The sequence below is a fragment of the Otolemur garnettii genome, unplaced genomic scaffold, assembly GCF_000181295.1.
Source record: "Otolemur garnettii isolate 467f Iridium unplaced genomic scaffold, OtoGar3 scaffold00174, whole genome shotgun sequence".
Taxonomy (NCBI): Eukaryota; Metazoa; Chordata; class Mammalia; order Primates; family Galagidae; genus Otolemur; species Otolemur garnettii.
Genome location: NW_003852569.1, coordinates 531312 through 546076, shown reverse-complemented (window position 1 = coordinate 546076; position 14765 = coordinate 531312). Strand labels below are relative to the sequence as shown.

At 35.5% G+C, this 14765-nt stretch overlaps 1 protein-coding gene across 1 annotated transcript in view; it reads right to left on the bottom strand.

The window, feature by feature from the left end:
* LOC100962525 (filaggrin) overlaps nucleotides 1–1569 on the bottom strand; it is a 17014-nt gene extending 15445 nt beyond the window's left edge. Inside the window, exons 1-3 of the mRNA XM_023519406.1 lie at nucleotides 1432–1569; nucleotides 735–904; nucleotides 27–617 (exon numbers count right to left, since the gene is read on the bottom strand). Of these exons, the coding sequence (XP_023375174.1) occupies nucleotides 27–617; nucleotides 735–904; nucleotides 1432–1569 (899 nt within the window). The remainder of the gene's footprint in view (nucleotides 1–26; nucleotides 618–734; nucleotides 905–1431) is intronic.
* Between the last annotated feature and the right edge of the window lie 13196 nt (nucleotides 1570–14765).

Sequence of the window (14765 nt, the reverse complement as noted above, 5' to 3'; positions counted from 1 at the left end):
AACCGTCTCGCTGACGTGACCCTGACCGCCTAGCCAAGTCTCCGGAGTGCTGCTGGCCAGATCTTTGCCTGCTAGCACTTGTGGATGCTGAGTGACCGTGGGCAGAATCGGAGACGTGGTGACGGGACCCTTGACTTTCAGACCTGCCTCCTGGTTGGTCGTGGTGGGCCTGGTCCCCTCTCGCTCTGCTTGATGTGGACTGTCCGTGACTGCTTGCGTGACCCTCACGAGACTCTGAGTGTCTAGAGCTATCTCGACCGTGCTCTTGGTGTGATCCTTGTGTTCCTCTACTGTCAGACCGGTGCTGTCCATGGGAGGACTCAGGCTGTTCATGAGAGTGAACCTGGTACAGGAGAGACCCTGACTGTCTCGCCCGTTCCCCTGACCGGCTGTGTGCAGAGTGTCCATGGTTCCTCTGACCGTGCTCATCCCTTTCGTGGGCTGCCGCTGATCGAGTATCTGCGTCTTCTGATTGCCCTTCGCTATCACTGGTGTGACTGGCCCTGGATCCCCGCTGCCCTCGGTCACTGGATCTAGATGGTTGTTGTTCATGTGTAGCACCTTTTTGCTGGTACCTATCTCTGAACGCCTGATGTCTTCTCTCTTCCCCGTGCTTTCTGAGTGGTCCTGAATCTTGTCCAGCAATTTCATTCTTCCTTTTCTCGTATATTTTTTCTTCTTTTGTCTCATCTTCTTCTCTGTCTTCATCTTTATCTTGATCCTGTCTATTATGCTTTTTCTCCTTTGAATCTGATGTTTGGAATTTCTGTGTCTTGCCAGACTGGTAGTATGCTTGTGCCAGCTTGAAGATCAAGAGAAGAAACTCTGTGAAGTCTATTTTCTTATTGTGGTTTATATCCAGAATATGCATGAAGACGTCAGCAACATCTGCATCATCTGGATTCTGTATAGAGGTAAATCACAGTGAGAGACTGTTTTAGCCTGACTCACATCTTAGGTATTTAAGAGAAATTCATTGAGGGATTTTAATTGTGGGCAGCACAAACTGGAAGGAAATGCCTTCATGTTTTATTCTTTTTTTAGCTGTATCATCTCATGTAGATGTTAGACATCAGGAAGGAAATTTAGTGTCTAGTATCGTGTTAAGGAAATACACGATAAATGAATGATAAGGTAAGTCCTTCTCTTTCTTATTTCATAAGTTAGAATTTTATATAGTCCTGTATTTAATTGTTTTTACAATGTACCCTGTTAGTAATTTTGATGTAACAATGTACTAGAGAACTAGCCAATTGGCATTCATGTTTTGTATTTAAGTGTTTTTATCAAGTTTTTCTTATAGAGGGTCTCTATGTGTCTGTAGACTCTGTTCCTATTTTAAAATAAACAATTCAAAATGGTTTACAATAAATCTCACTTAGATTACTGATTGAATACGTTAATACTCTAGTCCTGTCAAAAATCTGTTACCTTTAGGACTGGCCGAAGCTGTGTTTCCAGAAGTTCCTTCAGCTCGTTTTTGCTCAATGTGTCTGTCTCCACATCTTTTTTTGCATATTGGTGGAAAATATCAATGATGGAAATGATGTTTTCCAGTACAGTGGACATGTTTTTGCAATATATGTGAACCTATAAAAGAAGTAATTATTATAATTATGTCCCTGTGTTAAACTTACATCATTCTCAAAGTAATCCATCTTTCAAAGTGCAAAAGTGCCACAAAACTCTTCTCTCTAACATCCGCATTGTAAAAATCAACACAGAGTTTGACTCACTTACTACTATTATCCATTTCTAGTCCATAAGGTCTTGTATAGCACTGTTCAGTCTCAGAGACTTCATTGTGCTCTAGGTAAAATTATTCACTTCCTAATCTTGCCATTATTCATAGCAGAAATTTACATAGACCTATTAGTCGGGTGGTGCCTGTGGCTCAGTGAGTAGAGCGCCAGGCCCATATACTGAGGGTGGCGGGTTGAAACCTGGCCCCAGCCAAACTGCAACAACAACAAAAAATAACACGCTTTTCCTAAGACTTCCAGGAAAGGGGCAGAGAGACTTGCCTATTAAAAAAAAAAAGACCTATTAGTCAGAAGTAGGAAAATTTAACCACACATATTTACTGAAAATCATTTTTTCCAAAACTAATTTTTTCTAATTTTTAATTTTTAATTTTTTTTTATTAAATCATAACTGTGTACATTAATGCATTTATGGGGTACAATGTACTGATTTGATATACAATGTGGAAAGCTTACATCAAACTTGTTAACATAGCCATCACCTCACCTATGTGTTGTGGTAAGACATTTATACTCTACTCTTAACACAGAAACTAATTGTATAAAAAATAAATTTGCTATGAGACAATTCTCTGAAAGCCAATTTGCTGTATGGCAAGATATTCAAAGAATAGTTATTGAATTTACTTCTTTTTTATATTTTATGAATTTTATTGTATTTAATTGTATAAATTGTATAAATCAATTGTAATTGATTTAATAGCTTTTAAATATTAAAAGAAGGTTTTTTGGGGGACTAGTTTTCATTTTACCATTTAAGGAATGTGTAGTCTATCTCACTGGTGAACAAAGGCATTAATAGGCATGTTAATGAATCTAAAGCATTTATTGTATGAAAGAATTATAATGATCATCTTAAGATTTTTAAAACCAGGAGAAATTAGAATACTATAGAAAAGTATAATGTGAAAGACATAACTATAGAGATCAGACCAAACCATTAACAGAGCTTGGCTTGTTTAATTATAGGAAATAGGTATTAATTAATTTTTGCTACAGTTAAATCCGATACATATTTTGATAAATTTATGGGTATCCACTAAAAGAATAAAATTACTATGTCTAAACTATTGGAGAGGAAAAGGTAATTAAAAAATAACTCCATTAATTCAATAGAAGCCAGGAAAGAAGAAAATAAGAAGCACAGAAAAGGTAAGGTAAATAGAAAGTATAAAACAAAGTAGTGGAATTACATATAATTTCATAATTATTAATAATTACAATACACATAAAAATGGACCAGACCTTGCCAATTAAAAGATAGATTGTAAAGATTGCATAAAAATATAACTATATATTTCTTCAAAAACATTCCTAAGTTTTAAGATATTTTTCAGCTTTTTCATGGTTATATTCTAAACTTGAATTTATCTTTTTTTTAATTGAATGGTAACTATGTACATTAATGCACTTCTGAGTCTCAAGGATCCCACTCCCTGATCTTCTCTTGTACTTTGTTTTTTTTTTTTTGTTTTTTTTTTTTTGAGACAGAGTCTCACTATGTTGCCCTCAGTAGAGTGCTGTGGTGTCACAGCTCATAGCAACCTCTCTTGGGCTTAAGAGATTCTCTTGCCTCAGCCTCCCAAGTAGTTTGAACTACTGGCACCCACCACAATGCTCAGCTATTTTTTGGTTGTAGTTGTCATTGTTGTTTGGCAGGCGTGGGCTGGATTTGAACCTGCCAGCTCTGGTGTAGGTGGCTGGCACCCTAACCACTCAGCTACAGGTGCTGAGCTGTCTTTTGTACTTTGACTTCAAAAATTCTTTAACCTTCTATTTACTGCTTTGTGTTCTTCCCTTTTTAGCTGAGTTAGACATTCTGGGCAATCTCCGTCATTGCTCCTTATATACCCACCTTTGCCTCACTCTTTCTTGTGCCCGATAGCCAAAGCTCCAACAGCTTCTTCCTTTCCTTTATCTTAGGCATTTTCTCCATTATCATTTCAGTGAGAAGTTGGAAGTCATTGGTAAAGAATTTCTTCATTTTCCTAATAATCTGATTTCCCAGCCTACTGCACTTGTGTCTATATATCTTGCCTTCCCCAATGTTAGGGTAGGTGAACTATCTGCTCTCCTCTCCTCTTTTGGTCCTGGACTCCCCTCTCTCTTGCCCACTCAAACTCTTTCCTTTTACAGTTGTCCACCTTTTATTCTGGATTATTAATTTTTCTTTTTTTTCTTGGTTTATTTCCTTTAGCATTTATTCATGCTGAAATATCTCTTATTTAAAACTTGCCTCCCATTCACCAATTCATCACCCTTTAGGCACTGTATAATTCATCTCTTCTCTTTTATAGCAACATTCCTTAGAAGGTATGCCTATGCATTCTGTTTCCACTTCCTTATTCCTAGTTTTTTTTTTTTAACTCAAATTATTTTTTGCTCTCAAAAGTTGACTAAAACTCTCAAGATAGAAAGCATCCTTTGTCTTTTCAAACCCAATTATCCACTTTTATTTTACATATCAGCCGCATTTGATGGATCTGACTACATCCTCCTTTGAAGACCCCACACTCTCCTATTTCTCCTTCACCCTCATTTTTCAACCAGGAAGACAGGGATAACTGGGAAGGATAACAGGTGTGGGGACATATTTCAACATGAATATATGCTAAAGGAAATGATCCAATAGAAAAAGAAAAATTAATGATTCAGGATAGAAAGGGACAATTGTAAAAGGAAAGTGAGTGAGTGAGAGACAGCGGGGCCCAGGGCCAAATAGAGAAGAGGAGTGCAGACCTTTATCTACCTAACAGCAGGGAAGGTGAGATATATACATACAAGTGCAATAGGCTGGGAAATTGGATTATTGGGAAAATGAAGGAATTATTTTCCAGGCAGGTGCTGGTGCTCACGCCTCTAATCCTAGGACTCTGGGAGATGAGTGGATCACCTGAGCTCAGGAGTTCAAGACCATCCTCAGCAAAAGTGAGACCCATCTTTACTAAAAATATAAAAATTAGCAGGGTATAGTGACAGGTGCCTGTAGTCCCAGCTATTAGGGAGGCTGAGGCTAGAGGATCGCTTGAGCCCAGGAATTTGAGTTTTCTGTGAGCTATGATGACACCATGGTATTCTACCCAGGGCATGGAGTCATACTCTGCCCCCCCCCAAAAGTGACATATATAGAATATTTGAAGGTGCTTTAGGTTTGTTAGAGGAAGTTTTGTGGTAGAGGGAGAATTAGAGCTTAAAATGGAAAAATAAGAAGGAACTAACCTTGTTTATTAGTTGGAGAATTATGAGCAAAGGGAACACTGAAAAGATTCTAAGATGAAAATCAACTTTGACATGTTAGAGATATAGAAAAAAACTGACTCAGTTAGAAAATTGTGAAAAAGGCAGGAGCAATGCAGGTTAAAATCAGACATAATAGGAAGGTCAGATGATCATCTAAATAGAGTAACATTTGTGTATTTTATTTTAGTTATGATGGAATGTCATTAGATGTTTTTTGTAAGAGAATGATCTGATATAACACAGTTTTTAAAAGATTGCTTTATGCAATGGTTGTTAGTTTGCTTCAGAATAACTCTCCTTTGAGAACAAGAAAACTGGTGTGTGTTTGCAGGAAGACATTAGAGAGCTATCAAGATTGTGACAATTTATTAGGGCCTATATTCAGATTGGAAAGGAAGTACAGTATTTCAAGAATTAAATACAGGATTTTCTAGAACTTATGACAGATATCAAGGCACACCTTCAAAAAAGTACTGTAAACTCCTAGCAGGATATATAAAAGAAAGTCAACATGACTGATAATAAGATTGCTGAACATTTGAGGCAAAGAGGCAATCTTCCAATAAAAGAAACCAGAGAAATGCAAGTATTACCCTCTTTTCGAAGGAAACAGTGAGCACCAAAAGACGATAAAATGTTATCTTTGTCTTTATGAAGGAAAATAAATTCTATCCTAGAATTCTATACCCAGTGAAAATATCCATCAAAAGGAAAACTTAGATAAAGATATTTTCAAGAAGACCTAAACAGAGCTGATCCTAGAGATTTGGTGTAAAGGAGATTTAAAGGTGATCCTAGTTGGAAGCACAGAGAAGCAGGAAAAGAATAAAAGCAACAGATAGAATAAATATGTGGGAAATATACATATATATTGATTTCACAAAATGATAAATAGTATTAAAATATGTAATACATAACAACACCAGATATGGCTGGAGGGCATAAGTGGGGGTCAAGGATTATAGGATACTTGAGTTATTTAATAGCTAGTTTTTATATCCTCTAATAAAGGATATAGGTAATAATAAGCTAATATAAAGAAAATTAACTGACAAATATTTAATTAACCCAAAAAGTCATGAATAGAAAAAGAAATATAGAACAGGTGGGATAATGGAATCCATGTAGTAAAATGGTAGATTTAAACCAAATAATTCAGGTAGTAACACTGAATATAAATGAGTAAATAATTAAAAGACAATACTTTCAGACTGGATTGAAAAAGGCAACTGTATGCTGTTTATGAGAGAGATACATTAAACGTGATAACAATAGTTGTAATTAAAAGGATCGAAAAAAGAGATACTATTCAAACACTAAAGAACATTGCTATTGTTATAATAATTTCTGTCAAGTAGACTTTAATTCCAAAGTATTTCAGAAGGATATTTTGTAGCAATAAAAGGTCAATTCACCAGGAAGATATAAAAAGTCTAAATTGATCCATACCTAATAACATATCCTCAGAATACATGTACATAAACCAAAATTGATGGAATTATAAAGAAGAAATAGACAAACTTAAAATCATAGTGGAAGATTTTAAGACACCTCCTTCAGCAACTGATAGAACAAGTAAAAAAAATCTGTAAGGATACAGATGATTTCTATAAAATTATTAATAAAACATTAACTGGGTGGCGCCTGTGGCTCAAAGGAGTAGGAGTAGGAGCTGTTCCCATATGCTGGATGGCGGGTTCAAACCCAGCTTGGGCCAAAAACTGCCAATAAATAAATAAATAAAATCATTAACTAAAATATGTTGAATATTGCACGTAACAACTACAGAATATTCATCCATTTGAAATGGACACAGACATTTAAAATTGACCATATGCTGGATCATGAAACAAGTTTTAACAAATTTGAAAGGATTGAAGTCACACAGAGTTTATTTTTTAACACTGAAATGAAGCTAGAATTCAATGATAGGAAGGTAACTTGAAAAAGTTTTAAGTGTTTAGAAATTAAGCAATAACTTCTAAATAACCAGTGGAAAATAGAATGAATTGCAATGAGAATTAGAAAACATTACAACAAAGTAATATGAGAACAGTCTGAAGTAGCAAAATGGGTGGGATACATAAATTAAATGCCTAATAAAAATTTATAGCTAAAATACTTATACACAAACTTTATGGCCACCCTGTATTTAAAAGGAAGAAAGGCTGAAAAAAATTAATGACCTAAGTATGTATCTCAAGAGGTTTGAAAAAGAACAAATCAAACCTTAAGAAAGTATAACAAAGGAAACAATAAAGAGAACTGTAATTAATGGAATAGAAAATAAATATAGAGAATAAAAAATGCCAAGATTCAGCTTGAACACTCTAAATAAAATTGATAACCTCTGTAAGATTAATCAAGAAAAGAAAACCACAGGCATAAGTAACCAATATCAGGATAGTAAAAGGAGATATTGCTACAGATGTTATAGATATTAGAAAGTTAACAAGAGCATATTATGAAAAGCCTCAGACCAATTAATTTGAAAATTTAGATGGAATGGATACGTTTCTAGAAAAACACTTCTTGCCAAAACTGAACCAACAATCAATGAAAAACCTAAATATTCCTATGTTTGTTAAAGAAATCAAATCTTAAATGAATATGTTTGCAGTGGGCAAGAAAGTGCAAGTCAAATGGCTTTAGTGATGAATTCTATTCAGTGTGTAAAAAAGAAATAAAGTTAACATCACACAGATTGATTCGAAGAAATAAAAAGGAAGAAGCACTCATTTTATGAATCCATCATGACCTCAGCACCATAACCTCAAGAGGACATTATAAGAATCAAGATTTTCAGAACAATTTCTTTTATAATTATAAATGTAAAAATCTTAAGGAAGATGATAGTAAACTGAATCCAGTGTTGTAGATAAAGAATATACATCATTCTTAAGTAAATCGTATTCTAACATTCATGTTTGGTTTAGCATTTGAAGCTGAAATAGAATAATGGCTAAAGTTGTATGAACCTTTCAGTAGGTGCAAAAAATTTGATAAAATGCACCATTAATTCTGATTTATAAATATAAAATATGAATTATAGACATGGAAGTTAAAGTGTTATAGCAAATATCATATTTAATGGTGAAATGTTGATAGTTTTCATCTCTGAGTTTGGAAATGAGAATAGTATGCCTGTATCATACTGTTGATATATAATATGTAGTGTCTATTTAACTTTGTACAGAAGGTCCTGGTTAGAGTAGTAAGTTAAGAAAAGGAATTAAAAGCAGAGTAATTGGAAAAGAAGTAATAAAATTGACATTACTAATAGAGTGATTTTTGAACATGGAAAAATCCAAAAGAAGGTACTGCTACCTTCTTTTAAATTATTACAATCAGTAAAATTAACATTGTTGCTGATTATAAGATAAACACACCAAAATCAATTGTATTTCTATATAACAGAAATAATTAGAAAACTAAATAAGAAAGGATATTGTTTACAAAAGCATAAAAAATCAGGAAATTTATAAGAATAAATCTAATGAAAGACACCAAAGGTCTTTACTCAGAAAATTATAAATGTTGAGCTAAAGAAGATTTAAATAAATGGAAGTATTATTCATGGATTGAAAGTCTCAGATCTCCTCAAATTCATTTATTGATGCAATAAAATCTCATCTACAGTCCCTGAAGTTTTTTTAACAATAAAGATAAGGTGATTTCTAAAATTTATATAAAAATGTAAAGGGCAAAGATAAGATAATCTTGAAGAAGACAGAGTAAATAACAAGGTTTTTTATAAAGGAAGATGATATGTCATTGGTGCAAGAATAAACAAATGGAACAATGAAAAGTAATTGTCTAGAACCAGACTTACTGGACATTTGGATTATAACAAAGAGGATTGTGCAAGTCAGGAGGGAAAGGATAGTTTTTTGAATAAATTATGTTGGGTTAATTGGATTTCCATGTGAAAAATCATTATTTCCAGATGTATTTTACGTGCAAAAGATAAAAGATGATATTGTAGAGTATCTTCAGGACCTTGGGGTTGAGAAATACTTAAATAGAACTCAAAAGTACCAATCATAAAGAAAAAGATCAATTAATTGGGCTAAATTAAAAGTGGGAATGTCTATTCATTTAAAGATACCATGAAAGAAGAGAAGGGAAGCCACGTAGTGGGAGGATGTATATAATACATTTAACTAATGAAGTGTTCTCTCCTAAATATAAAAATAACTCCCATAAGTCAATACAAAAAATAAGGGCAACCCAGTTGAAAAATGGGCCTCTACTATAGGAACTTTATAAAAAAGGATCCAAATAACTAATAATGATATCAGTAGTTCTCAACTAGGTTAGGCACCAGAAAAATGCAAATTAAAATAACAGAAAAATGCAAGTTAAAATAATAGTGTGAGCCCAACAAAATGACTAAAAAGCTAAAAAGGAAAAATAACCTGACAATAACAAATATTGATGAGAATAAGGAAATCATATATAGACAGCATACACTGGTAGAAAAACTTAGGAAAATTGTTTGACAGTATCAAAGACCCAGCAATCTACCCCTAGGAATATATCCAATGGAAATACATACATGTCACCAAAAATTATGTACAAAGCTGTCCATAGCCTTCTTATTTACAATATCTCCCCAAATGGAAGCAACCCAAATATATATCTGTAGAAAAATAGACAATAAGTTGTGGTAGTTTCATGTTAACAGTCAAAGGTGGGAGTAGGCTAGCCTGGACTAGAGTGATAGTGGAGAAGGAGACCAATGGATGAATTTGGTATGTTTCCCAGGCAGAGTTGGCTGGACATGGTAATGAGCCAGTGTGGTATAAAGACAGGAATCACTGGTATGTAGAATTTTGCATGAGCAAGCAGTTATTTCTCACCATTTCTGTTATTCCTGTCATCTCTCACCTAAACTACTTCAGGGTATCTCTCTGCTCCCATTCCTGTCTTTCTATAATCCTGTTTGTCAAATAGTATCCCAGAGTGGTCTTTTAAAAACACACTTCATCTTATTCCCCCTGATTATTGCCCTGTAATAACTTTTCAGAAACTTAAAATAGTGTAATATTTTAACTTTTCTATTTCCCTCTTTATATAGCCTACCCCTGCCTAGCTCTCTGACATTGGCCTATACCTCTATTACTGTTTTTAGAAGTGCATACTCTAGGCTTGCTAGGTTCTTTGTGTCTTTTGTAACAAGTTTACTCCTTTAGGATCCTGTTCTTTGCCTTGCCTAGTTTCTAGTTTTGTCTTTAAGATCTCAGCTCAAAAGGTAATTCCCTAGAGAAGTCTTCACCTGGTCATTAATCTAAAGTACTCTCCTCTTCCTGTCACTTTCATGATGTCACTCTCATATTCTCTACATTGTTCTTATCACTCTTTGAAGTTATCTTATTCATTTATTATTGTTTACTCAATGTCTCCTCCTACTAAATGTAAGCTCCTAAGAGTAGGAAGTTCATGGAGTTCATGTAATCAGAGCCAAGAATAGTGCTTGGCAAATAGAAAGTAGTTGATATATATTTGTTGAATGCATGAGTAAAATGGACAATCTAAAAATACAAAGAGAGTATTGAGTAGCCTCATGGAGAGCACATTTATGCCCTCCTTTTCTATGAATATAGAAAGAAACTTTCAGGACAGTAGCACTAAAAATAAAGGGAGAAACCCTAAATATACAGAATGTTTTGCTGTACAGCACACATATATCCAGATTTCCACCTTGCTTAACACTAAGTAGGCAAAGTTAGATGTAGTCCCTCTTACCTTGTTCACCAGAAGAGCAAATAGAACGTAGCCCGAAGGAGCTTGCTGGGTACTGATGTCTGGGACAATGGACCTTTTATAAAGCTCAGGGAGAAGCTACCATCTGTGGGATGGTCTGATTCATTCCTAACCAAACCCAGATCCACCCATGTCTCCACCTCTATTTCTCTAGCAATATATGTTTACTTCCCAACTTCCTCACGTACTCATCTGTACTTGTTTTAGCAAGTTCTAGATTTAGTTTTACATAAGCCCTATGTATTATAGATTTTATGGAAGGGTCCCTTCTGCTAATATGGACTCTTTGTGTGCAGGACCCACACACACTTTTTTAGTAGCCTCCACTTTGGCTTGGTATATTGATAAATATCTTTTGATAAATATCCCTGACCCTTGTCTCTAAAAAGGTAGGATATACATTTATAAGAAACTGATTTCTGGAAGGGAAATAACACAGTGCCTACCTTCATGTCCCTTTTTATCTATGAATTCTATCTCTTGATATTGAGAGAACTTGGAATGATATGAATTTGATCTTCTAGAAATTATGATGAATGGAGAGAAAACAAAGATTTAGTTTTTATAACTTAGTTTTTCATCTTTTCTTTCAAAAGAGAGCAAGAATGTGAGGTCTTGAGTTAGAAGTAGTGATTACTAGAAGCATAAGTTTATTGGACAAGAATCATTTGTCTAATTTTGCTTTGTTTTCAAAGTCATTACATTGGGGCATCAGAGAAACATTACATATATTTATTCTTCAATCTTAAACTATAGATTTTCTTATTTATTGCCATTAAATATATAGGAGACTCCTATACCTGGTCTATCTCGTGATATATGCACTGTGTCTCCATATGGATGTCACTTAGTTATTTATAACAGTCCATACTTGTTCAAAACTGAGTTCATCTGACACCTCCCAAAACTATCCTCCAAAAGTTCACGTATTGGAACGAACTTTGCACTGCATGTCTCAAGCTAGACAAAGTCATTTTCTGTTTTTTTTGAGACAGAGTCTCACTATATCGCCCTCAGTAGAGTGCTGTGGCATTGCAGCTTGCAGCAATCTTAAACTCTTGGCCTTACAGCTCACAGCAATCTTAAACTCTTGGTCCCAAGTGATTCTTGTGTCTCAGCCTCCCAAGTAGCTGGGACTACAGGTGCCCACTACAACGTCTGGCTATTGTTTTGTTGTGGTTGTCATTGTTGTTTAGCTGGCCCAGGCCGGGTTTGAACCCACCAACTATAGCTGGCGCCATAACCACTGTGCTACAGGTACTGAGCCGACACAGTCATTTTCATCTCTCCCTCTCCTTGACCCCTCATGCTTGTGTCACACCATGTCAGGTCAATTCAGACTTACAGTCTTTAGCTGGACTACCATCTATTTCCAGTGCTATAATTTTAGTTCTACACATCACCATCTTTAATTGGATATTTGTAGAAAGTGTCACAACTAGCCTCTCTTTCTACTATTAGACTGCCTAAGTCATCTTATAATTTTATCATGTCATTTCCTGTGCTGGTTCTTTGTTACTGCTAGAATTCTAAATTCCTTTATATGACGTGCAAGCCCCTTCTTGATAGGCATGAATCTGTTATCTTTCTAGCTGTCTCACTTGTACCTGTATTTTATGGACTAGTCACTATAGTATTCCTTGGATGATCCTGTAACGGTCACCATTGTTTAAAATCGCCACTTGCTATTCTTGGAGGGTCCCTCAACCTTAACTCCTCTTCATCATTTAAGACACTTCTGAATTATCATTTCCTTCATAAAGCCTTACCTGGAATTTATAGATATATCACAGTTCCTCCCTATGCTCAGTATATACCTTCATATAGCACTGATGATTTTTTATTTCACTTTATTATGTTTTATTTTGGATTAATTTAAGGGTACATATGATTGGGTGACATTATTTTTGTTCGTTAGGAAAGTCTGAGCTGTCTTTGATTCTTTCACCTGGAAGGTGTGTCGCATACTCCCACTGGCCTACTGATCCTCTTCCCCCGTTTCCCCCTTTCCCTTTTCCCCCTTCTTGAATTTAATTATGTTTTTCTTCTCATTTGGGCCATAGTTGTTCATGATATTTTATTTTAATTATTTATGTGTCTGCCTGCCAAATTTTGTGCTTCTTCTCCCCTGGCATTGGCCAAGTCTAAATCATCCTTTGTGTCCTTGAGCCCCATAACAACAGTACCTGGGACATGATCACAAGGTATGCAGGGGAGTTGCCAATTTTGTTTAAAGACAAAGAGATAGAAATATACTTGAGTTATACAATTTTATTTTCTTTTCTTTTTTGCCGTTTTTGGCCGGGGCTGGGTTGGACCTACCACCTCTGGCATATGGGGCCAGTGCCGAACTCCTTTGAGCCACAGGCACTGCCCTACAATTTTTTTTAAATTCTCTCATTCCTAAGCTAATTAGACCACTGATTCTTTTCTTCTGTGGAATACCAGTCAATACCAGTAGAACATATGTCTTCATTTTCTTCTCTTTTCTATTTGGATTTGTCTTTTTTTTTTTTTTTTTTTGTGCCAGTAGCTATTGTGTTTTTGTCTCTGCTGTGATATAATAATAATATACTATATTATGTACCCATTATGTGCTAAGATTTTGCATGTGTTACTTTTAATCCTCAGGACAGCTCTGTGAGGTAATTGTTATTATCTCTGTTTTAGAGATGAGGGAACTGATACTGGTAAGATGCCCCAAGTCACCCAGGAAGTACGTTACAGAGCTAGGATTCAATTGAGGTCAGACTCCAACTTCCACATTATTTCTACTGCACTCTATTGCTCTGTGTGAGAACTTCTCTCTTCTTTTTTTTCATTGTTAGCCTTATTTATATTTTTAATGTTTTAAACAGTGGTTTCTCTCAAAGCGTCCCAAGTCTTAAGTGAACCTAACTGTGGGATTTGTTGCAGGAGCAGCAGAAAGACTGGAATGTGGAGTATGAGTAGATGAGGAAAATAAAGTACAGAGTGTCAAGGATGAGACCATCTGGGATCTGACCTTTTTTTTTTTTTTTGCAATTTTTTGGCTGGGGCTGGGTTTGAACCCAGTCCCTGGTATATGGGACTGGCGCCCTACTCCTTGAGCCACAGGGGCCACCCAAGATCTGACCTTTTAATGGCCAGAAGACCCCAGATCTTGCAGAGCATGTCAATATAGAGGAGAGTCTTTAGTGATCTGCTCCAGAACTGTTTTGTTGATCAGGTTATAGTCATTACATTTTATTAATAACTTAGATGACAAATGTGGACAGATGGCAAACACAGACTTAGGATCCAGAAGATTTTAGCATGTTGCACCAATGGCTTAAATCTAATAAAGTGAATCTTACTAAACAAAAGTAAAATTCTGACTTTGGTTTCAAATTAAACTTTACAAGGAAATGGTGAAAGACATGGGTAGAAAAGCAGTATTGTGGCAATGGCAGGGGGACTGGAATGTGTCATAGCCTAAAAGGTAATGCTACTTTAGGCTGTATTTAAAGGAGCACAAGATATATACATATGCTGTGTTGTTCTTTCCCTCAGCATTTATGAGATGGTTTCAGCATTTCTTTGTTCAGTTCTGATAAGCCAGTTTCAGTAAGCACATGGACAACTTGGTGTGTGCTCTGAGAATAGGAGATAGACTGAGGGGCTAGATAAGTGGCACACAGAGCCAGTAATGTGGATGAATGAGTGGGAGATGCAGTGTCTCAGCACCTGTTGTCTCAGCACCTGTTGTGTAGAAGGGGGATTGTACATGGCTACATATCCCAAGATAGATAGAACTCAGATAAATGGGAAGAAACTATAAGGAAGCATATTTTGGCTTTATAAAGCATAGACTTTCAATATAATTGTCCAAACACAAAAACTATTTTTGGAGATAGTGAGTTCCCCATCAGTGCTTACAGAATTTTAAACTGGACGGGACCTTGGCAACCAAATAGTCTAATCTCCTCTCATTGTAGTTGAAAACCAGAAGGTCCAATGTTGCTTGACTGATAAATA